General features: G+C 48.7%; 1 protein-coding gene across 3 annotated transcripts in view; it reads right to left on the minus strand.

Moving 5' to 3' along the window:
- Tbc1d22a (TBC1 domain family member 22A) overlaps window positions 1–23,388 on the minus strand; it is a 293,862-nt gene that overhangs the window by 7,702 nt on the left and 262,772 nt on the right. The window contains exon 13 of one of the 3 annotated variants that reach the window (XM_013111376.3): window positions 1–45. The exons of the other annotated variants lie outside the window; for them this stretch is intronic. Within the exon in view, the coding sequence (XP_012966830.1) occupies window positions 19–45 (27 nt within the window). The 3' untranslated portion in view covers window positions 1–18. The remainder of the gene's footprint in view (window positions 46–23,388) is intronic. 3 annotated transcript variants of the gene reach the window in all.

Raw genomic sequence — 23,388 nt, forward strand, 5'->3', positions numbered from 1 at the left:
CCCACTTCTGCCTTCACATCATACACAGATGGTTAGACCTGGTGTCTGCACAGAGGGAAACCTTGTATTAGTCAGGGTTCTCTAGAGGAACAGAATATACATACTCTATCTATCCCTATATAATATATTCTCATATTCTCTCTCTTGCTATCTATCTACTATCTATCTATCTATCTATCTATCTATCTATCTATCTATCTATCTATCTATCTATCTATCTACCTACCTACCTACCTATGGTATTTGGGATTTAGGAGACTATAATGCTAGTGAAAGAACAGACTTGCTAGAAGAGCAAGCACGCAGAGAGCAAGCTTCCTTCTTCCATGTCCTTTCTAGAGGCTGCCAGCAGAAGGTGTAGCCCCAATTAAAGATGGATCTCCCCACCTCTAAAGAGCTGGATTAAAATTATATCTTCTCATCTCAGGACCCAGATTAAAAGTGGCTCTTCCAACTTGAGATGATTTAATTCAGGGAAAACAAGTCACAGGTATATCGAGCTCCTTGGGTTTTAATTCCAAGTGTCATCAAGTTGACAGCCAACAACAGCCATCACACACCTTCTCTTGTCCCTCCTTCCCTTCACAGTTCTGAAGTGATACCAGGCATGTTAGTTTGTAGTTCTATCACTTGAAGGCTGAGGTAGAAGAAATTCAAGTTCAAGGCTAGCCTGGACCATATATAGAACCCCAATCTAGGAAAACAAACAAATGAACAAACCAATGAACGAATGAATCTAAGTGGCTCTGCCCTGAGTCCACTGCCTCCTGGTGCTCCTAAGGCCCTGTGTGCACAAAGACCATAGGGTGTGGAGGCCAAGCTCATCAGCAGTTCCTGCACTGCAGAGAACACACGGGTCTGCTTAAAGCTACTCAAGCCTGGATTACAAATTGCCAACATGCAAAGATGAATAAATTAATCAGGACAGGGCTAAAAGGGCCTGTTTGTCTCTTCCTGTTGCTTTCTTCCCTGACTGAGAAAGATGAAGGAAGAGCTTCCACCCTGACACATGAGGCGGGCGGGCGGGGGGGGGGGGTTAATTGGTTTAACCCATCTCCCATCCTGCTTAGCTCAGCTCTGCATCTTGGCCAGAAACCCTGAGGGCTGGAGGTGCTGCAAGGAGCCTACCTGTCCTCTGCTTAGAAAGAAGGCTAGGTGCCACCTGGGCCACTGTTGGGGACATCCAGACAGAGCACAGGATCTCCTGGGAGATTCTTGCTCCTTTCTCCAAGCTCGTCAATCTTTTAAGATAGAAAACTGAGGCATGGAGGGGCTGGAAGACGGCTGGAGTAGTGAGGGGAGGGAAGTGTGTGGAAGGCCCCCCTGTCACAGAATGGGGCAGCAGGGAACATCAGAGCCCCACACACCATCCCTTTGAGGGCCACCACCCAGAACCAGCGCACAGAGGAAGAGCCGCCAGGAACCTGCAGTGCCTTCACTGTGGCCCTCCATGACCATCAGCCATGGTTCCCTCCTCAGGGCAGGGTTAGGATACACAAGGCGTACATGAAGCATGACACACAGGTTTTGTTGAGGTGCCACCCCCCCATGTCTTCATTAGTACAGCCCTGGTAAAATGGGGCAAAGGTCAGGACAGAGGCCTACCTGCTCCTGGTTCTGGGACCTGATCTTTCATGTCCTTGGCCTTCCTAGGCTGATTTGTACCTCAGACAGCTATCTCTGACTCACAGCTAACCCTCCTCCTCATCCTGGCCCCAGGCTCTGGAGTCTGCAAACTTGGGCTTGGGAAGCCACAGGTTATGGCTCTTCTCAAAGCCACAGACCTCAAGCAGAAAGCATCTGTACCCATCTGCACTGGATTGTGCTCTCAGTCAACATCAAACATTTTCCTGTGTTAGGCACATGTATAAAATGGAAGTGGCTCAGGGGGCTGGGGGGGGGCAGGGCTGACAGCACAGACACTCTGAAACAAAAGGGCAAAAGACAGGAAAAGACAGTTTACAGAAACAGGCCAAGTGGTCCTAAGCCAGTAAAGAGATGCTTTCAACAATGGACTGAATATGACAGTCAGGAGCCATGACTGGCCACACACAAGCCGGGCACAAACCAAGTGTGAGCCCACTCCGCTGGCAAGAACAGTTGTCAGAAAGAGATCTGGAGTAGGGAGATGGCTCAGTGGGTAAATTGCCTATTGCCTAAGCATGAGAACCTTATTTGATCCTTAGCAACAATAAGAACTCAGGGCATGGTGGTGTGTGCTTGCAATCCCAGTGCTAGGGAGGCAAGCCCCATGTCCTTGAGGTACCCAAGGTACATATAATATGCAGACACACATTCTATATCTGGGGAGAAATGGAGAGCACCTGGGTACTAGTTGACAGCAGGGAACCTGTGTGAACTCTGTTGGTGTGGCCCGGGTCCCAGGCCTGTGTGCATACATGCAGATTCTCTCACTTCTCTTGCTGCTGTGAACACCCGAGACAACTCCACAGGGGAAGGGTTTGTTTTCCTCAGGCTTCAGAGGGCTTGGTTCATCATGGGGGGAGGGTAGAGCAAAGCAGGGCAGCCCTTGCTTATGTAGTCAGGGAGCAGGGAGAGGGCTATGCTGGCTGTACTTCTTTTTCCCTATCAGTCCATGGGATGCTGCCACCTACATCCTGGGTGGATCCCCCCTTAGTGAACTATTTTTGAAAGCATCCTCACAGTAGCACTCAGGTGTGTACCTCTTAAATCTCCTAGGTGATTCTAAGTCCAGTCCTGTGGACAATGAGAACTGACCATTGCACTGGTAAAGGTGCTGGTCTTAACAGCTCACTTCTGGCTGCCCTACCTTATGCTCAACCCCTGACTAGTAATCAAGTAGTTGAATAAATCTGTCTGGTTGCCAAATAAAAGTGGTACTCATTCAATGATGCCTTGCCTTTTCCCATACTTAAATTTCTTTAGTAATAAAATGTTAAAGGAAAAGACTACCCCTGCTAGTATACAAAAAGCTTGGCATAACCATTCAATGGGGTGTTTATTTAGCAGTTTAAAAATATGTTTTCAAGAGGCTTGGAGATACCGTAGAGACAGCAAGTGAGGTGATGAGGGGGGCTTCGAAGGCATTCAGGGCCCTCTATTGAAGAGCTGGTCTTGGGTTGGGAAGAACTATCCTGTGGTTCCCTTTTCTAAAACACTATTTCCTAAGGGTTGTATTTTTGCGGTGGAGAGTATTCAAACCATGGTTTCCATTTTCAAAGGCAAGCCAAGCATTTACTCCTTCCTATTGGGTCCTGGCAGTGTCGTCTCCTTACCAGTAGGACTAGGCAAACTCTCCACTGCACGGGTGGAAGGACTCAAGCCACATGCCCAGAAGGAGGACTGCCTTCTCACTTCTCAGCATCCCGGCAGCCACAAGGTTTCTTGAACTTGACTTCTGGGTGTATATCACCATTGATCTGGTTCATGAACTTAGAAGTCAGGAGCCTTGGTCAAAGCTGTCTTGGGCTTCCTATATGGCCTCAGCTCAAGCGTATGTAGAATTGGCCTTTTTGTGGTACAGGAACCATGACTGTTTCTCTAAGTCAGTCTGGGAGGGCCAATGCCTCACCTTGTGCCAGGTGCTGGCCACAGGAAGGGAGGCCACACTCAGTAAGCCCCCTGTCACTTCTCCATTGCCAGGCCCAGGAAGAGCTGTGGAGGTTCCATCCCTTACCTCATAGGGTCATCTAGTAAACCAAAGCATACAGAACTTAATCTGACAGGCAGTGACGGGAAAGGGCCAAGGGCAGACTGTGCTGGGCCCACACACTGCCTCTGTGGTAGATACTTTGTTGGTGATCTAAATCAATCCAACTAGGGATCTCTACCTCCCAACAAAATCAGCAACTCAGAGTGGGGTGACCTCAGTGCCCAAGGAGAGATCACTGCACACTGTGCAGTGCACACTTGCCCTGTGAGGCTGCCTTGGGTGTCCTGGGTTTCAGCTGGCCACAGGTCTGCAAGAAGAGCTGTAGGACCCCTATTTGCACCACAGGGCCTGTTCATAGTGCACTCTGTCTGTGAAGTCCTTTCTAGCCTCACTCTCAGCCCATCCCATGGGCTCAGCCTCCAGCTCTGACAGCTGACTTCTTTGACAATCCACTTAATAGTTTGAGAATCTTGTCAAGTTTGGGTCCAAATCAGGACTAAAACCAGGAAAGTGACAGCCAGTGGCTACTGACTGACCATCTCTTGGGTTGACAGTTCACTTAGGGTAGAAAGAGGAAGAGATACCCCAACACTGAAGAACCCACAACAACATGGGGACACGACTATTCTCGTAATTAATTTCCTTTATTTTCCTAAAAGGAATTCTAAAGAGAAAAACAGCATTTGGTGGTGAAAGCAGGGGCTGGCACAAAGGCTTCCCTTCATCTCCCAGCACAGCTGAGAGACTTCTGGTCAACACACATCCAAGCACTGCGATTAGAGTCTGTCTCATCCCAAGCAGACTTCTTGCTTTTGTGACACCTAAGGCTGGCCAGGATGTGGGGCCATGTGGTCCTGAGGCATCACTGGGGAAGGTGGTGGGGCTTAAGGCAGGATGTGATCACAGGGAAGGAGCCCATGCCCCCACTCTTATCTGCAAGGCAGCAGACTCACTGCCCTCATACCAGGATCCCTAGAGAGAGCCTGTGCAGAGGGCCTCTGCCAGGTCCTAATCTCAGCGCTATCGCCAGGAGGCAGATACAGGGTGGACAGAAGGGGCTGCAACAATACTATGAGCCTGGCATCCAGGGCCTTTCTTAGAGCAGCTGTCACCCCCCAGTCTGACTTCAGGCCCACAGGTAGTGGCAGCTTTCAGCTATAGGCAAGTTGACTGGGAGGCACAGAGGTTATCTGCAGGCTGACTAACCACCTAAAAGGTCCAGGCAAGCCAGCCCTGACTCTACTACACTGCACACAGGAACAGAAGGTATCTATTCTGGGGAGCTTCAGGCAATGACTTCATCTGGTCATCTAGTTCTACCATCACTCCCACGTGACATCTCTGGCAGTAGAGCAGGAATGTAGGAGGGCACTGGGTCTCCTGCCTGTCTTCAGGAGAAGGGAGGGTGAGGCACAGTAAGAGTACAGGCCTGGGCTTCACCAGCCCATTCTGGCCACATGTCCCCTCTCTTCCGGTCACATTTCTACCCACTTATCTCTAGACTCGTCTACCCACACTCCCCCAGCAGCTCTCAAATGGTGCTTTCCACCTCTCCATCAGACTGAACATGACCTTGTAGCTCTGCTTTGGAAACACAAAGAGAACTCGGCCCAGCCATGAGAAACCCTTTGATCTCAGAGTGTGTGCAGTGCCAGGCAGATGCACCAAACCTCCTACTAAAATGAGAGAGAGCAAGGTGCAGATTCAGCTTATTAGACATACTCAGGGCTCTCAGTGAGGTGAGCATTGCCCAATCACAGCCCAAAAGAACTCAATGTGCAACTGCTACACAGCAGGTAGGAAAGCCCAGACTTGCAGCCAGCATAGCAGTGTCACAGGGCTGTGAGGAAGCTGTAATTCCACAGAGAGCCTAGTCTAAACAGCTTGCAAATAAGCATCAGGACAGAAGCCACTGAGTCATGGCACCTGGGTTCTGCATGATGTGTGCTATGACACCTACACTTGGAACAGGGTCTCTCATTCCTTTTGTATGTACCCAAGGTTTAGCCTTCTGCTCCTTGCTCATCAAGGGTCCTTTTTAATCCCAGGGCAAGATGGGATCTTCTAGGTAAGGCTATCTGTGACTACAGAAATCTGAAAGACCTTCAGGGAAATGGCATCCCAGAATGTTCTCAAGCACAAGAAAAAGGCAGACCCAGCACTCAGCACAACCCAGAAAGCTAGTACAACTTAGCACCCATCAAAACTCAGCAGCCACCACAGCTCAGTGATCCTTAGTCAACCAAGATTCTAGCCAAGGATGGAGGCCCTGACCTTCAGAGAGGGTAATGAGAGAGCTGGGCTTCAAGCTCCCTTCCCAGAAGTGGCCCAACATTGAAGGCTACATTTCAAGGTACATACATATTACTGACTGTCACAGAGCTAAGTTCACAGGTTTGGTAACAAAATGGCAGGTTCCTTGTAATATACTTTGTAAAAGTCATTCAGTTTCTGGAGTTGTCCAGCTCAGTTCTCGCATTGATTTTCTTCTGTCGGGGAAGCCAGGTGGAAAGACACATGTAGTGGTTGAGGTCTGGAAAGGTCAGTTTCCACGTTAGTGCACCTGAGGAGCCATGACCTGTCTCAGCTGAAAATGTGGGGAGTGGGCACACATCCCGCACTGACCAGAAAACGAGAGGGCACTGGGCATCACAGAAATCCCCTCAGAGTGATCAACAGTATATTGAGAATGACAGCCCAGCCCTCACAGCCTGGTTTGCTGTGTACATGTAAAGACCAGACAGGTGCTCCTCCTCTCCTCAGCTGAACCAGGAGCTGCAACTCACAGGGTGTGTTAAAGGAACAGGCCCTCGTGTGGGAACATGCCCAGGGTGGGACAAGCTGCTCTGCTACATTTTTTCCACATAATGACACACTGGCATTCTGAACCCATGCATCTTCCCTGAGCTTTGGACCTCTCGGCACATGATGGGAGAATGGGCTACAGCCACCCTGTACCCGCGTGTATATATCATAACCATCCCTGTTGCTCACATCTATGAACTGTCTCCAAAGGACAGAGAGACAGGTGGAGTAAGGCTGAACTCCTACTTGGCTCCAAGGGAATGTTACACATGGGAGCTTTGTGGGTGCAGGAGGTGAGGTAGGCATAGAAGGGTCCAAAAGAAGGGCCAGGGCAGGCAGCGGTCAAGAGGCCAAAGGCCTGGAGGTCAGGACTGCTGCCCACTCACTGTGTTCCAGAGGCCAACCTGGGCTGGCCTGTGAGTGTGTAGAGCAAACTTCAAGAGAGTCAAAAGGAACACAAACAAGTCGGGAGGAAAGGCCCAGGTAAGCAGGCACAGGGCTGAGCAGGGGACCAAGATGCAGGGCATCCAACATAATTAGTGGACAGAACTAAGTCAGCAAAGATGCTGGGGCCCACCTCAGACCTGGTATTTGGATGGCAGGGATAATCCTTGCAAAGGGTGGCATGCAGGCAGAGCCCTTGTCTGAACCCTTTTACCCTCGAAGCGTTTGGAAAGTGGAAAGTGGAACTTGGAGTGGTCAGCTTCTGGCAGCTCTGAGCACTCCTGCCTCTTAGTGCCACTGGACCAGGACTCAGACTCCCAGTGCTGCCAACTGCGTCTGCACACCTGCTTGCAAGGCAGCTACTCTGAGTGGGGCATTGACAGTACCACAGACGCCCAGCATTGTTGGTCTCGGGGGTCTGCATAGCCCCATAAGGTGTGAGATCCTTTCCTTGGCTTTCTCTTACTCTAAGAACAGGTTTAGAGAAAACAATGCAGAGAAGCCAAGCCATGCCCAAGGCTCTGACTGCACTTGAGGGTACAGACAAACCTAGATGTCCTGAAGGAGGGTTCTGGGGTTTCTGCCCATGTTCCTCCTGGAGGCACCTGGTGAGTTCACCTGAGTCTGGACAGAACTGCAGCAGACAGAGGTGCTGCACCGCCTTTAACTTGGAGATTGCATCACCAGTGGTCAAAGGCAAGTCACACTGTTAGGATACTTCCAGGAAGCCACCTAAACCCTCTAAGGACCAAATGCCCGGAGTATACAAATCTTCTCAGGTTCCCTACCTCCAGTGTTTCTCCTTTCTTCCAGAACTTTCCTTCTTGAGCCTCCACAATGGACTCCTGCAGCCTCACTCGGCCACTTCCCCACCCGGCCCATCTGTAGGACACAAGTCACCCCAGAGCTTCCACCTAGGCACAGGTAGCCTTCAGGGTGCTACCCCATGTGTGCTCTGAGTACTACCCCACTGCATGCCCAGGGGCACTGCTGCAGGTGCAGGGGTATTCACTTCTGCAGAATGAACCATGCAGCCAACTCTAGGGATAAATACTGGGTAGTATTTTTGCTAAATATCTAATTAAATTCCTATTTTTAGAACTTTGGGAAAATCATGTGAGGAAGATAAATGGAAGCCACATGACACACTCTCCAGCAGCTTGTGTGCCACAGCAATTTTGTGCTAATGAGGCCTGGGCCACAAGAACACCTCTGCAAGCGCTGAAACTGTGCCATCACAGAGAACAAGCATGTCCTTACCAGGTCATGGAACCGTCAATGAGCCTGTCTGCCATCTTTGGTCCTGCATGCATCTCTCCAGAGACAGACCCTCTAGTACCACATTAGCCTTGGGGTGACTGGAGAAGTAGACGCTGACCGTGAGCTGGAAGGGATAAGTCTGACCCACACTCCTCTACACTTGCTCTGTTCTTGCACCCTGGAAAGTACACCAGGAGTCACAGGGAAGGTTGTTGTAGGCAGGAGGTAAGCTGAGAAGTGGTCAAACCATCAGGTGTCGGCGCATGAGACGGACAGCAAGCGAAGCAGGCAGTGAGGTCCTAGCAGACAGGTTGGGAGTGAACATGGAGAGGTAGCCTAGGAGAGTGAGCTAAGAGACCCTGGGAGGGAGGGAGGGAGGGAGGGAGGGAGGGAGGGAGGGAGGGAGGGAGGGAGGGAGGGAGGGAGGGAGGGAGGGAGGGAGGGGGTAATGAGAGAGAGAGAGAGAGGGAGGGAGAGAGACAGAGAGACAGAGAGAGAGACAGAGAGAGAGAGAGACAGAGAGACTTGGGAAAGTGAGTCTGGAAGACAGCTTGTAAGAGAGAACTTGGGAGAGGGAAAAGGCACCATTGGAGAGGCCCTGGGACAACTATGTTCCTTGCCTCCCCCACTTCCTCTGGATTTTGCTCATCCCATCAAGGCCAGGGTGCAGCATTATCCAGGGGAAAGGTGATGCCGGGTCTCACTCTTTTCTAGGGTCTCATACAGATTCTACAAACTGTTTAGAATTTTTAAAGAATTCTGGTTAAATCCAACTGCTCTTTTTCTCTTGTGCCATATGCTGTCCCTTTCTGCCTATGTTTGTTTCAAATCTCTCTCAAATGTTTGCAAAAATTTCTGTGGTTTGGGAGCAGCCTCCTCCTGGCCTGTCTTCAGTAGATCATGGCCCTGTGATGGAATCTTACTTTTTGGGGGCACTCAAAGGAACCCCACTTGCTGCCTGACAGAAGACAAAGAGGCTCTCTCCCTATTGTGTCTGGCTCTGCTGAGATAAGTACTCCCCACCTTTCATATGAGTGTCCCTGGGCTCCTTCAGGATGGCAGTCCTTCAGCATCCTTCCCCTGGTGTGCCCCCAGGAAGAAGGAAACTGCTGGCTGCAGCATCAGCCTGGTGGAGAGGCTTCTCCAGCTCTCTAACACAACTGACTCATAGGGCTCATCAGTCCACCTAGGGCCTCAGGACTTGAGCCACATCATCCTTAATGAGGGACAAACCGCAGATGCAGTTCTGGTTCTCTTCTTCCTGGCCCCCTTGCTGAGGCTGAGACATTTGGAGCCAGAACCACATCTGTCTCTATTGGTGTGTTCACTATGCTATTGTATCACTGTTTGCCCAGCTGGTGTTACAGGGTGACAAGAGGATGGCTCTAAAAAAAATGGTCCCTACAGGAAGAGGTCCTCAACCAGAGTCTCAATTGCTGCCCTGTGGTTTCTAGATGCCTATCATAGCAACCACTGGTCAACAGTGCTGGCATGAAAGACCACTGCTTTCCTAGACTTTCCTTCAGACTCAAGGATACACACTGGTCAAAGATGCCAGCATGAAAGTCCACTCCATTCCTAGTTTGTCCTTGAGACTCAAATACACAAAGCAGTGTCCTATGAAGGTGAACAGCCCACACTCTACCAGTGTTTCTCTCCTCCAGTGGACAGCCCACAAATGTGGGCAACTATGATGGTCATGAGCACTAAGTGGATACAGGGAGCACGCTGGACAGGAACAGGGCAATGGAGGGAGGATAACAGATGGGAAGGTATAATGGATGTGCCACACTTTTGTAACCTTTCATTTTAAGGAAATACTAGTACAAAAATCAGCTCAAAGTGGATCAAAGACCTTAGCGTAAGACCGGGAAGTCTGAGTCACTAATGGAAAGCAGGGAGCACACGTGGAAATCCAGATGTGTGCGAGGGCTTCCTGAGATAGACTCCACTAGCTCAGAAAATGACAGCAACAATGACAAATGGGCTACATTAAACTAACATAATTCTGCACTTCAAAGAAGCAAGTAACAATATGGAAAGACCCATATAACAGAAAGAGGCCCTGCAGACCATCAGCCAACAGAGGATTAATACTCAACACAGAACTTCACCAGGGAAAATAATCTGATCAGTAAGTGGGCGACTAAACCGAACACACTGAAGACTCAGCTATGCTCAATAAAACTGGGGCTGCACCTTAGTGTGCAGTGATTACCGAGCATGCTCAAGGCCTCCATTTGATCTCCAGAGCATCCACTTCCCTATATAAAAAAAAAAGTATATGGGAAAAAAATGTTCCTCTTAGCCACTAGGCAAATGCAAATTAACCACATTGAGATTCCATCTCACCCCAGTCTCATCACAAACAAACAACAGATACTGGAGAGGACTAGGGAAGAAGAAGCATCCTCACATGCTGGTGCTGGGATGGAGTTAGTGCAGCTACCATGGAAACCAGGACAGAGGTCCTTCAAGAAACTGAAAACACACCTACAGTGTGATTCTGGGGACCTACACCACCTTTGGGGACACCACTTACCACAGTGATACAAAACAACCACATAGGAGAACCAGGCCAGGTACCTGTAGGTGGATGAATGGATTAGAAAAATAAAATGTGTTGTGTGCATACACAGTGCAGTTTTGTCTAGCCCTGAAGAATAAATTATGTTATTTTCAGGAAAATAGACAGTGCTAGAGATTATCATGTTAAGAGAAATAAATCAGACTCAGAAAAGCAAACATATTCGCTATACGTCCTGTTGCTGCAGTAAAAATACCCTAACAAAAGAAACTTAGGAAGAGTTTATCTTGGCTCATAATCCAGTGATGGAGCTTGACACAGCTAGTCACATTGTATCCACAGTCAAGAAGCAGAGAGTGATAGAGGTTGGTATTCCGCTTACTTTCTCTGTTATGCAAGACAGGAGCCTAGCACAGAAAATGGGTCTTCCCCAATTACCTTAATCAAGAAAATCCCTCACAGGTATGCCCAGAGGCTAATTAGGTAACCTAATTTAGATACCCCCTCACAGATGTGCCTGGAGGACTGTTTCCTACAGAAACCTACATCCTGTTAAGGTAACAACCAGTGTCAAACATCAAAATGAGCGTTTTCTATTCTATGTGGAATCTAGGGGGAGGAAAAGGGACATGACAGTAAAACAGGGATATGGGGTGGGGGTGGAAGGGACGGAAAAAGGAAGGGGATAGCTAAAGTAATGGAGAAGTGAAGACAAAGTAATCTATGTTCTGGGAATTCATTCTGCCAATAGCTTGTGGTATCAGCCTTAGGTTGTAGCTTCTTGTCTTCAGATTTGATCTCTTAAAAGGAGAAAGATGGGAGTCTTATGCTCTCTTGGGTTGTAAAGACTGGGTCAGGCAGCATGAAGCAGTGTGTGCCCGGTTCCCAGCTCCCTTGGGCAGAATGGAAAGACTTTGCATCCTTCATCCAACTAACACACACTTAATGAAAAAAACAACAAAAGATTCTAGTAGTTGGAAAGGAGTATAGGCATGAAGCTATTTCCTATGTTTTTGGTGTCTAATATTTGCTGGTTCTGACTTCTTTTCCTCAGTGAGACTGACCTGCACCCCCAGCTTTGTATTTATGCTTCATATTTTCTTACTGAGAGAAGGTCTCTAAATCCCGCAGCTTTCAGGGCCATACCAATTAATAGTCATGTGAGTATTCCTTCCACAGATAGGTGGAGCTTTCCAGGAAGAGCATGGTCATGTGGACTCTATGCACCTCCCTGCCTGTGTGACCCAGAGCAGGCAGCCTGGCCTGTCTGGTGTAAAGGCCAGTGATTGGGGAAGCCTCCCACATCCATCCCTGTGAGGCCAGTCTCATGATCGCAGCTGCTAGGCAGAACTGATGAAGAGATGCTAGGAAAACAGTAAGCCTCATTCCACAGATGGGAAGGGCTGGACCACAGCCTCTTGGGCCAGGCAGACATAGCTGTTATCTTCCATGTCGTTCCCACCAGCAGGGCCTCTTAATCTCCAGCCAGGGCGTCTAGCACCTCTGCCTTTCTGTAACAGTTCAGAGATAATCAAATCGGATTACCTCTCAGACAGGAATTGATTTTGGCTGGGCAGTGGAGCAGGTGGCCAGATGTTTCCTCTGATACATGGTCTGTGACTCAGTGGCCAATTCTAGATCTAGCCAGAGGAGGGCTATGTATGCATGCTGGGAAGCAGGAGGTCTTTCATGGAAGCAGGACTGGGGCCAGGGCTGGTATCTTCCTTAGACACTGTTCTGACACTGAGTATAGCTAGCTGCAGATGGGCTCTGGCCTCAGCACTGTGGGACATCTGCCACATGTATTGGAGCCCACAGTCTATGGAGATCACACCTCCTTGTCTTCAAAACACTTTGGGCCAACAGTCTGAGGGTTTCTCAGCCTGCCAGACCCAGGCTGCTCTGTATCAGATTGGGAGGGGCTGGGGGGGAATGGGGCAGGTGGGAAAATGGCAGTGCTGGCTGTCTGGCCTGCATGTAAGCTGGATAGGAAAGGAGATGGATGAAACAGGGCTCACAGTGGCAGAAGGTGAAAAGGAGGTGCTACTGCTGCAAAGCCAATGGAGTCAGTGAGGTACAGACAGCCCAGGATTGGGACCATCCAGACTGTTTTGAGAGGCTTGGGAGGAGCTAGTGGAAAGCCAGCCTGGGATTCTAGCATGGGATACACTGGCAGGTGAGGGGTGTGGTTACGTGGAACCTAGAGAGACTCTGGCATCCACTCTAACCTCCATCTCAGCACTGGCCTGCTTCCATCATAACCAAAGCTTCCACCTTGTCAGAAGCCTCAAGAGTTACCTGATCTTCCCCAGCTTTCCTGGGCACCATGGTCTATGGGGCAGGCAGCCTGTGGCTGTTTGTCGGAGGACCCCAGGCATGCAACTGATCTACCATCCACTCCTACAACCTCAGTACCACCTGCTTCCCAGGCTCCAGAAAAGATTGACGCTAAGAAGTCAGACGTGGAGCTGGCAGACTCTCAGGGGTTTGCACACAGCCTCGCTGTCTCCTCTAGTCTCTCAGCTTGTACCAACAAAGAGTCCTTCCCCATTGGAACCAAGCTCACTGGCAAGATGCAGCCTCAGAGCTCAGAGTCCTGGGAAGAAAGAGTCACTCACTGAAACGGCCCAGGCACTCCAGGGATTGAGTCAGTGGAGAATGAAGACATGGCTGGAGAAGTGGGTGTGAGGGACATCAGATTTTCCTAAAGAAGCCAAAGGAATGATACTCTGGAAAAGTCCTTAGCTAGGTGTATGGGGACTGTCTGGCCTTTGATCCTCCAAAGCAGGTGAAACCAGTTACCTGGAGGTGTTAGTCCAAACAGGTAGTGAAGATTATCAATTTAAGAGCTAAAGTGCAGTGTGCCCAGAAACCACTAGTGGAGGAGAGAGTGGCTAGCACCCTACACAGAAGGAGAGGTTCAGGCAGAAGGTGAGTTTTCCAGCTTTCCCTGTCTCTATGGGAGAAAGGCTGAGCCAAGTCTCTTGTCTCCTGTGTCCACTAGGCTTCTTCAAATGTCCCAGACAGGGTTCTAGAGACCAATATTTGGCAGGCTCCATCTGACTGAACATTCATAGGGGTCCCAAGGGATTCTAGGCAGGGCCACCTGCTGGGAGATGGATTCTGCACTTCCCAGGGTTGGCTGGATCTGTAAGCCATTCTAGGCTGTCACTGCACTAAAGGTGTGCAATGGCACTGATGGTGATTCTTAAAATGCAAGCTCATTCCTGGAAGCTGTTCAAAACTAATTAACTAGCCTGGACCGCAGGGCTTTTCACTTCCTGGTTCCAGTAAAACCCAGGCTGTAAATCCTCTGCTGTTAGGACACTTTCCTTTTGTTTTCAAGAATGTTAAAGGGTCACTGCCAAGTACTCCAGCCTGAGATTTATAGACTCATGAGGGCAAACACTGCTTTTAGGGCTCTATCAATTTGTAGACCTGCATATCTGCTCCTCAGAGGCAGAGCTTGCACTCAGAGGGGCAGGGCAGTGCTGGCTCTGGGGTGCTGGCACACCTGGATGGTCTCCCCGCCTGAGCAGGCTGAGTAGGGACATACCCCTCCCAGCATCTACATCTGGGAAGTTGTGTGATTCTCAATATTTCTACACATGTGCCTCATCCTTGCCTCCAAATGCCTGATGCAAAGGCTCAGGACGTGGAGCGAGGAATAACCAAAGGAACAAAATGGGCTTGCACATTGGTGAGTTAAAGCCACACATGCATGGCCAAGATGTGAGAGTGGAGATTTATGGGCTGCAACAGGTAAAGACAGTTGTTTTTCAGGCAAGGCCTGAGCATATGCATATACCTATATCTATACCTATACCTATACCTATACCTATACATACATACATACATACATATAGGGGCTGCCCATTCCTGAGCATCTACAGTTAAGCAGTACATTTCTGAGCATGCTCAGTGTGTCGTATAAGATGGAAATAGGGTGGACGCATTTGGGGACATATGTACAAAATTTAAAATGGTGGATAAGAGTGCACCCAGGAATTCTCAACTTTCATAAAAATCATTTTAGCAACAATAAAGTAAATGCCATTTGAAGGTCCATTTACATAGAAGTCTGGTTCTAAAGGTGCTTATCTCACTAAACACCTGAGAGGGTGCTGTTCAAATGAATGCTGAGTGGAGAACTGGTGTGCAACTAAGTGGAAGGCTGGGTGTGCAACAGGTTGATGGTGAGTGAGTGGGTGAGCGTATGGATGAGTGGGCGGTGGGGTGAGATGTGAGTGAATGGGGAGTGAGTAGGTGGAAAGCTGGGCATGTGGGTGGATGAGAGAAAGTAAACAATTTGGGCTCTACAGTCCTAATCTTCCCACCGGGAATGTAAAAGTCAGCCAGTTCTAGAAGGAGCCAACCTCTGCATGAAGCCACCAGGCCCAGCAGTAGCAGGTGCAGACACATATTGCTGGTATAGCAGAGGGTTGAGCATGCAGGAGGCTGACGTCACTAATGTTCTATTAGCATCATCAATGGCAAAACAATAAACAAAAAACATAACAGATCAGTTTAGAAGAGTGAGAATTCAGTTATGGCTTTAAAATCTCACTGGGTTAATTAAACTTTGCTTTAGAACTAATAGATAAAAATGTAGTTTTTAAAACCAAGTTATTGGCCGTTTCCTTCCTGTCCTCCTTCCTCCTGCCCTTCCCTGCCCTGCCCTCCCTTCCTAGGAAAACCAAGCTCTTTGAAACAGATAATTGGGTGGGGAACTCATTTCTTATAGAATCAAGGTGCCTGGCTGCATAATGTCAAGCCAGGATTTCCCAGGGAAACATGGCTCACAAAGCCAGATACCAGCAGTGTGACCCTGGCCAAGTCACTATCTTTGAGCCTTCAAATGGAGGCCATCCTACCTCCCTAATGACTAAAAGCACACATGCACACACAGCACACTGCACTTCCATACAAGAAGGTGCTAAGATCTTACACACACTAGTGACTCTCAGGACAGCTGCTTTGGGGACTGAGAAAAAGAAAGGCAAAGCCATCCCATCAAAGTATGCCAAGGAGGACTAGAGCTAAAAGCCCCAGCTCTGGACCCTAAGGTCCAGGTCCTCTTGGACTACAAACCTGTTCTAAGCTGTTTGTGCAAGTAGGTTGTGTGTGTGTGTGTGTGTGTGTGTGTGTGTGTGTGTGTCACTGTACAGACCAGCCATTTCATCATGGATCACATATCTATGATCTTGGAGGCCAAAGTCATTGAGAGCCCTCAGGACCACACTTGGGCTACAGCCCCATATAGGCTTCCAGGGCCAGCAGGAGCCCAACAAGGACAGCTTGTGGATAAACAAGACTTGTTTCCTGAACTGGGCTCTGCCCTGAAGCATTTTTCACAACTGATGAGATCCATCTGAAAATAAGTGGAGCAAGCAGTGCTGCCCTAGAAAGAACAGAAGGATTTGGCACTCACATCCAGAGCTGAGGGATGTGATCTTTTCAATTGATTTCTAAATACATACAGCTCAATTTCTGCTCCAAGTGATGTCCACTGTGCCCAGTGAGGAGAAACTGCTTTTAAAAAATTGCCGAGCTTCATTTGGGGTGTCACTGCTATTCCTAGAGACCAGTCTCTACAGTGACAGTGTTATCAGATAATGATTATAAAAGATGCTAATGTGGCGGGGAGCACAGGCAGAATCACAGATTGATACTTAGAGTGAGATTCCAATCCTGAGTGATAATGGAAGAGGGAATGTCAAATCATTTGACTCTGTGACAGGTTCACAGGCTGCTTTCCATGTACAGCAAGAATTAGGTTTATTACAAAGGATTATCTAGAGACATAATCTGAACCAAGGATGGGGCTCTTTTCCTAAGGCAGGATGGATGAGGGGAAGTACAGCTTACCTCTCCTGCCTTCCTCTCCTAGAGGATGTCAGTATAAACCTATAGTACACTCCACATGCCCCAGAACAGGTGCTTCCTCTTATCTAGACAGTGGAGGCCCTTGTATCCTGTACCATACATGCTAGAGGGGAGGTGACATCCTATGTGAAGGAGCTAGGTAGAGTCCTGCACCCTGCAGGGTCACTCTGATCAGCCTCCCTGGGCAATTGGTCATCTAGGGCCAACTCAGCCAGGAACTACTCCAAAAAACCAAGGTAAATTCCTGGCACATGAGGCAATGGGAGCTGTGACTACCATAGTATTGTGGCTCATGCCAGGAGCAAACTCGGCCTCGAACATGTGCTTATGATAATCTGTCTTTAGAGGCTTTAGGTCACTCTACTCAGGTGGAATAGCATAGATAAGTAAACACAGCAGTCCAACCAACAAAGGCTGATGCCACTCTCTGTTGTGTTACCTGTTCTTGGCCCTAAGCACTGCCAGATCAGCTAGGCTAGAAGTCATGAAAAGACTAAGCAGTACCATCCCAAGGTTTACACTGTAGCACAAGGGGATGATGCTCTCAGATACACTGTAACACAAGGGGATGGAGCTCTTGGATACATTGTAACACAAGGGGATGGATCTCTCAGATACACTGTAGCACAAGGGGATGGAGCTCTTGGATACATTGTAACACAAGGGGATGGATCTCTCAGATACACTGTAGCACAAGGGGATGGAGCTCTTGGATACATTGTAACACAAGGGGATGGATCTCTCAGATACACTGTAGCACAAGGGGATGGAGCTCTTAGGCTCTCTGAGGACTGAGGGGTGAAGCCTACAGAGGCAGAGGTGGGCTGGTTAGCTTGTACTCAGACCACTGTTCTCCTAGTGCCAGTCCTCTGCAGGTTTCCATCACCTCCACGCCTGCACATGCCATTTTGATCTGCATGTGCATAGTGAGTACATATGCATACACTCAGCTGTCCTAAAATTAAAGTACTCACATTCGTTGCCAAACCTTGAAGGTGGCTGCCGCTGCCACCACCACCACCGCCACCACTGCAGCCGCCACTACCACTACTACCACCACCACCACCACCACCTGTGGAAGCAGAAGTGGTTACCACAGTATCTGCAGAAGTAGTGGTGATGGCAGTGGTGGTAGTGGTTGTCCCAGTCACTGAATAAGTTAGCAGTGGGGGTGACTAGGGCCAGCCTATAGCACTGCAGGCAGCACGGCCCTAATTTTGATTTCTATCATTCTCTACTCCATCCTGAGATGTGGCACGGCCACTAGGCCTTACTCTCGGGGTGTAGAGTGGTGGTGACTATCGGCTAGGTCATGGAGAAGGGGGCTCCTGACTGCACAGACATCTCAGGCCATTCTGAAAACACCCTTGGGAGCGCCAAGCCTTTTCCATTCTCACTGTGATCTAAATACGAGAACAGGGAAAGGCCTGAGGTTACAGGAGTCTTCTTGAGGGTAATGCTCTAATAAAAGATTCAAGAGACACCTTGCCCCTCTACCAGCTGAGGACAAAAGAAGGCCTTGCCTCCCAGACCCCAGAGCCCTGATCTCCAACGTCTAGCTTCCAGACTTTGAGAAGCAGCTGTTTGTTGTTTACGGATCGCCAGGGCCAGGATGAGTTGTTACAGAAGCCTGTGACTAACACACATGGGATTGGAAGCATATGGATGACAGATGGACACTCAGAAGGCCAGAGGAGGAGGCACTCAAAGGACAAGCCCTCGCCAAACCTGCTTCTACATCTCGGGGAAGAAAACGAGCATGATGGACTGGGACCAGGGCTGGGGACTGAAGACCTGGTCCCAAAGCTTCTCCACAACACCTACTGCTCATCACCACCCACTGCCTCACCTGCTCCCCTGAGGGCCACCGACCATGCATCCTCAGCTGGTACACAAGGCCAACTGAGGTTTGGGTATACCTGTTTGATAAGCTGTAACTCCAAGGAAGTTGTCCTTGACAAGGGAAAAGGTGACAACGGCATTTCTCTACTTGGTGACCCCCCTAATTATCTGGACTAGAAGAAGACTAAGGGCCTCACTGGGTAACAGACAAGTGATTGTGGTGGTGACAGGCCATGGGCAATTATGCTCCAAGACATTCTTGACTCCCCTAAGTGGGATGTCAGCATACCTCACCAGCAGGTGGGAACTGTAGCCTTGTAAGGAAAGCACTGAGCTAGGCTCAGGGAGGCAAGGGCAGGACTAAGTCGCTGTTAGAAGAGGCAGTGCTCACCCAGGCAGGGGTGTCACACACCTTTAATCCCAGCACTAGGAGGCAGAGGCAGATGGATCTCTGTGAGTTCAAGGCCAGCCTGGTCTACAGAGCTATGTCCAGGATTGCCACTGTGGTTACACAGAGAAACCCTGTCTTGAAAGAAAAACAAACAAACAAATTAAAAAAAGAGGCAATGCTCTAGTCCCCGAGTTTGTGCACCCCACCTTCAGCTCACTGCTCACTTCATCTTGGGGTTTGCACAAATGTCCTTTACCCCAGGTAAGCGGCCCAGAGGTACTTGAAAGGTACAGATCTCCCAGGTCCCTGAGCTAGAGTCTGTCCAGCACAGCTACTAATGACTGCTCACTGGCTCAGAGGGTAACCACAGTGAAGAAACCATAGAAAGAAGCAGGACCCAGCTTCAGGATACTGAGGGTAGACATCACAGACTCTGTAAAAGCTGTCCCAATGGAGAACGGAAGGTGGAAATAAGGTGGGAAGTCGTCTCTTTGCTGAGGGGTAGTGCTCCTTACTGTGAAGGGTCTGAGCCTCAATGTCAGGTGTGACAAACCCACCACCATGCCAACCACACTCAGAATCCTATACACTAAACACAAGAAGAGCAAACAGTTTTTCTTTGCATAAGGAATTAAAAGATCAATGCAACTTCTTTTGTGTGTTTTATCTCAAAACCCAAACACCCCAAAGTAGAATTGAGAAATCCTATCATATTTGCCCTGAAAATCCTCAAACCAATTAGGGTAACAAAATGAGCATGCTGTATAAATCAAGGGCCTCTTGGTGGATAGTGAGACAGCCCAAAGACTCCCTCAGCACCTTCCTCCTATTTCATTTCATTTCATTCTTTTCTTTTGTGCTAAACAAAATGACAAGGACCCAGTGACAAGTGCTCACTCCCTGCTCTGGTACTGGTGGCTCAGCAGTAATATGCACTGGATGGGACAAGTCTGCAGAGATTCAGACAGGAGGGCTTGTGTGCCACCCACCGCTTCCCGACCTTGGCAGCTTCAATGCTCTCCCTGTGGAATTCTCTCCAACTGATGCTGCCCCATGCTGATCACGACCTATCCTTGACTCAGCCATGGTGACCATCTTCCTGTACTCACTGAACTTGCTTTATGGTCTCTGGGCTATGTTTCTGGTTTTCTCTCCCTGTAGCCTGCCAAGATGCTCAGTGGTTGCCAATAACACGAAGGCCGGCCCTATGTGGCATCCATGGGGAAAAGGTTCCTCTCTCCCAGGATGGAGGACAGAAGGGCTAAATCTGACAAGGATCTCATAGCCACTGGGAGGAGGCAGCAGTAACTCCTACAATGTCAGCTTAGATGTTAAGCAGACTGTGTCTGGGTCCAGGCACCATTGCAGCAGGCTGCCTGAGGCCTGAGTAGGCAAGAGAGTCAGCTCGCCAGCAGGCAGGTGTTAGTGGGCACATACCCTAGTTGGAATCAACCCAGTGCCAGCAGAGGGACTCCACTATATGACCAGCCCCTATGGTGCTAGCTGCCCCTCCCCAGCAGTCCATGAGGCTGTCTCTGAGTCTGATCTCCTTCTCTGGATGTGGCTCAATGAGCACAAGGACAGTGACCACACAGTACCAGCAGTTCTCCACCAATAAGTCCAGGGGGCTTGCTAATCAAGGAAGCAATACAGGGTTTGAGATGACACTGCACACCTGTCCAGCTAGTGTCTTCCAGCTGCTTTTCACTCAGGTGACCTAAGAATGTCAGGCTCTCTCCTCCCCAGCGCTGTAGGTCAGTGGCTGTGTGTACCAAGGTTGTCTGAATCCTGCAGATACTGTCAGTGGGCTCTGAATGAGTCGAGCCCCGCTTTACCAAGTAGCCTGCAAGAGCAGCAGAGGACCTTGAGTCTCAGGAAACCTCCAGGCTGCAGGTCCACCAGCACTCTAGCAGTGCTTCTCTATGACAGTGTCGTTTTTATTTTCAAAGTAGACTTATCTTAGTGTCCACAAAAGGAAGCAAAATGGGACATGTGACAGCAGAGAGGGGAGGGACATCTTAATAATGCCCAAGTTGTAATTACATTTCTTCGAGGACCAAGCAGGCAGTTCATCTGCCTTAGATATCAAAAACCATTACTGAGATAATAAGGGCCTTTCAATTAATGATTTGAATGGTGTGTGTAATTTTTTTCTTAATAGCAAGATTAATTCACAGACAAATGAATGAGAGATGCTTGAATATTCAGCTGCCCTCCAGGTCACATTTCTTTTGATGCAGACTTGGGCTGGCCCTTCTGAAGCACCTGGAGCTGCCCAGGAAAAAGCATCCTGGGGTCCAACTTTACCCCACACAAGAGGAACTCTTTTACAAAAGCAAGTAGGGGGGGAATGTCCCTGTCTGAGGAAACTACCCATGGAAGGCCATGGAGGCCTGCAAGGATACGCAGGACCAGAATAACTGTAGCTGGCCAAGGCTGCCTGTGTATGAAGCATGAGTCATCCACAAGCTCACAATGTCTCAGGCATGAGCCATGTTTCAGGGAGCATGGCTGAAGCCCCACTACCCTCCTCCACCTGCCTACCCCAGACCAGAGTTCCAGACGGAGGCACAGGAACCACTTGAGACACCACACATAGGGGCCTGTCACATTCTTGGAGAGCTGTCCTCTAAGCTACTCCACACGGCCACAGTCCCTTCCCAGGAAAGGAAGGCTGTCCCTAAGCTAGTCTACAAAGACACAGTCATTTCCCAAGGATGACTGAACCCCCAGGATACTCTGCATAACCACAGTCACTTCCAAGGAGGACTGTACTATGGTACTCCACACAACCACAGCAGCTTTCTAAGATTTTCAGTTCTGTTGAAGAACTGAAGTTATAACCAGACCATACAATATGTCGGTCAGTGATGGAAAACATACAGAACAATGGTGCCATGAGATTATACTACTCAGTTATGTCATAACCATCTGTCTGTGCAACCATAAAGTCTATGTTCTCACATGATGGAATCACCTGTTGATGATGTTAAATTGTGTTATCACTAAGCAATGCATACCTGTGCCTGGCATTCCAGAGGCACCTGAGAGTAGAAATTAAAACCAGAACTCAAGGCCCAACCTATCACACATGGCAGATCCTTGGCATCACAGCAAGCATAGGCTCTGAGACCTCTGCATGGCCAGTTAAACGCTGGTATGGGCCTTATCCCTTGGGGACCATTCTTATCCAGACCACCACATTCCCTGGCCCCTACAGGCTTGAGCCACATCATAATGCAACAATGCATTCAGCCCAACTTCAAAAGTCCTGACAGACTTTCAGTCTCAAGACTGCTTCAAAGTCCGAAGTCTCTTCTGAGACTCACGGCATTCTCTTAACTATAACCCCTTGTAAAATCAAAATCAAAATGAAGATCACATACTTCCAACACACTATGGCACAGAATATACATTACCCTTCCAAAGGGAGGAAATGGAGCATAATGAAGAAATACTGGAACAAAGCAAGACCAAAAACCAACAGGGCAAAAATTATGCATCTCCATGTCTGATGTCAAAGCGCTCTTCAGATTGCCAACTCCTTCCTTTTAGCTTTGTTTACTGCAACACACTTCTCTCTCTTGGGCTGGTTCCACACCGTTAGCAATTCTCCTTGGCAGGTACCCCATGGTTCTGGCATGTCCAACCATGGGATCTCTAACACAATTCAGGCTGCACCTTCACAGCTTCATGTAATGGCCTCTCTAGGCCTCCATGCAGGGAGGGACACATTCCTGACACAGACCTTTTATGTATTCTTGACTCTACAGCTAGAACCATGAGAAGATGAGGCAGAAGCTGTCAAGATCTGCTGCTTGCTGTGGCTAGGATTTGTCCCCTCATTCAGTTATATTTGCACCAGCTTTCAGTTGTTGATGGCTCCCTTCATTGCTTGTGCTTTCATTAAAGGCCTGTCAAAGCAATACCCAAGTCTCTGCTACAAGCTTTTGTCTTGGTCACTTTTCCATTGCTGTGAAGAGACACAATGACTAAGGCAACTCATAAAAGGAAGCATTTAACTGGGGCTTGCTTATACTTTCAGAGGTTAGTCCATGATCATCATGGAGGGGAGCATATAGCATGTAGACAGGCAGCAGCTGAGACCTTTACATTCTGAATCACAGATAGGGAGAGAACCTGGGCTGGGGATGGGCTTCCTCCAACAAGGCCACACACCTCCTAATCCTATCAAAGAGTTCCACTCCCTGGTGACTAGGCATTCAAATATATGAGCCTATGGTGGTGAGGGGGTGCTTCTTACTCAAACCATATATCCCTGTACCAGAGTTCTACCCCCAAGGAACTAAAACACAGGCAAACTCCACTGTGATTCTTTTCTTTTAAGGACAAGGTAATGTTTTTATAATTTAGCTGTAAGTAACTTAAAACTGGCTACAATCCTGTGCACACCTGGAGCTGTTGTGAAGTGACAAGTTCTAACCTACAATTTGTGTTCAAGTGCCATCCACTGTATGAATGTACAACAGAATATACAGGTCATATGTTTTTTACAGATATCAACTAAATGTGCTAATTTCCATTTTGGGTATTTATAGTTTCTAAGTCTCAAAAAAATGCACAATGCTGTAAGGTTAA

The sequence above is a fragment of the Mesocricetus auratus genome, unplaced genomic scaffold (assembly GCF_017639785.1).
Source record: "Mesocricetus auratus isolate SY011 unplaced genomic scaffold, BCM_Maur_2.0 Super-Scaffold_100010, whole genome shotgun sequence".
Classification (NCBI taxonomy): Eukaryota; Metazoa; Chordata; class Mammalia; order Rodentia; family Cricetidae; genus Mesocricetus; species Mesocricetus auratus.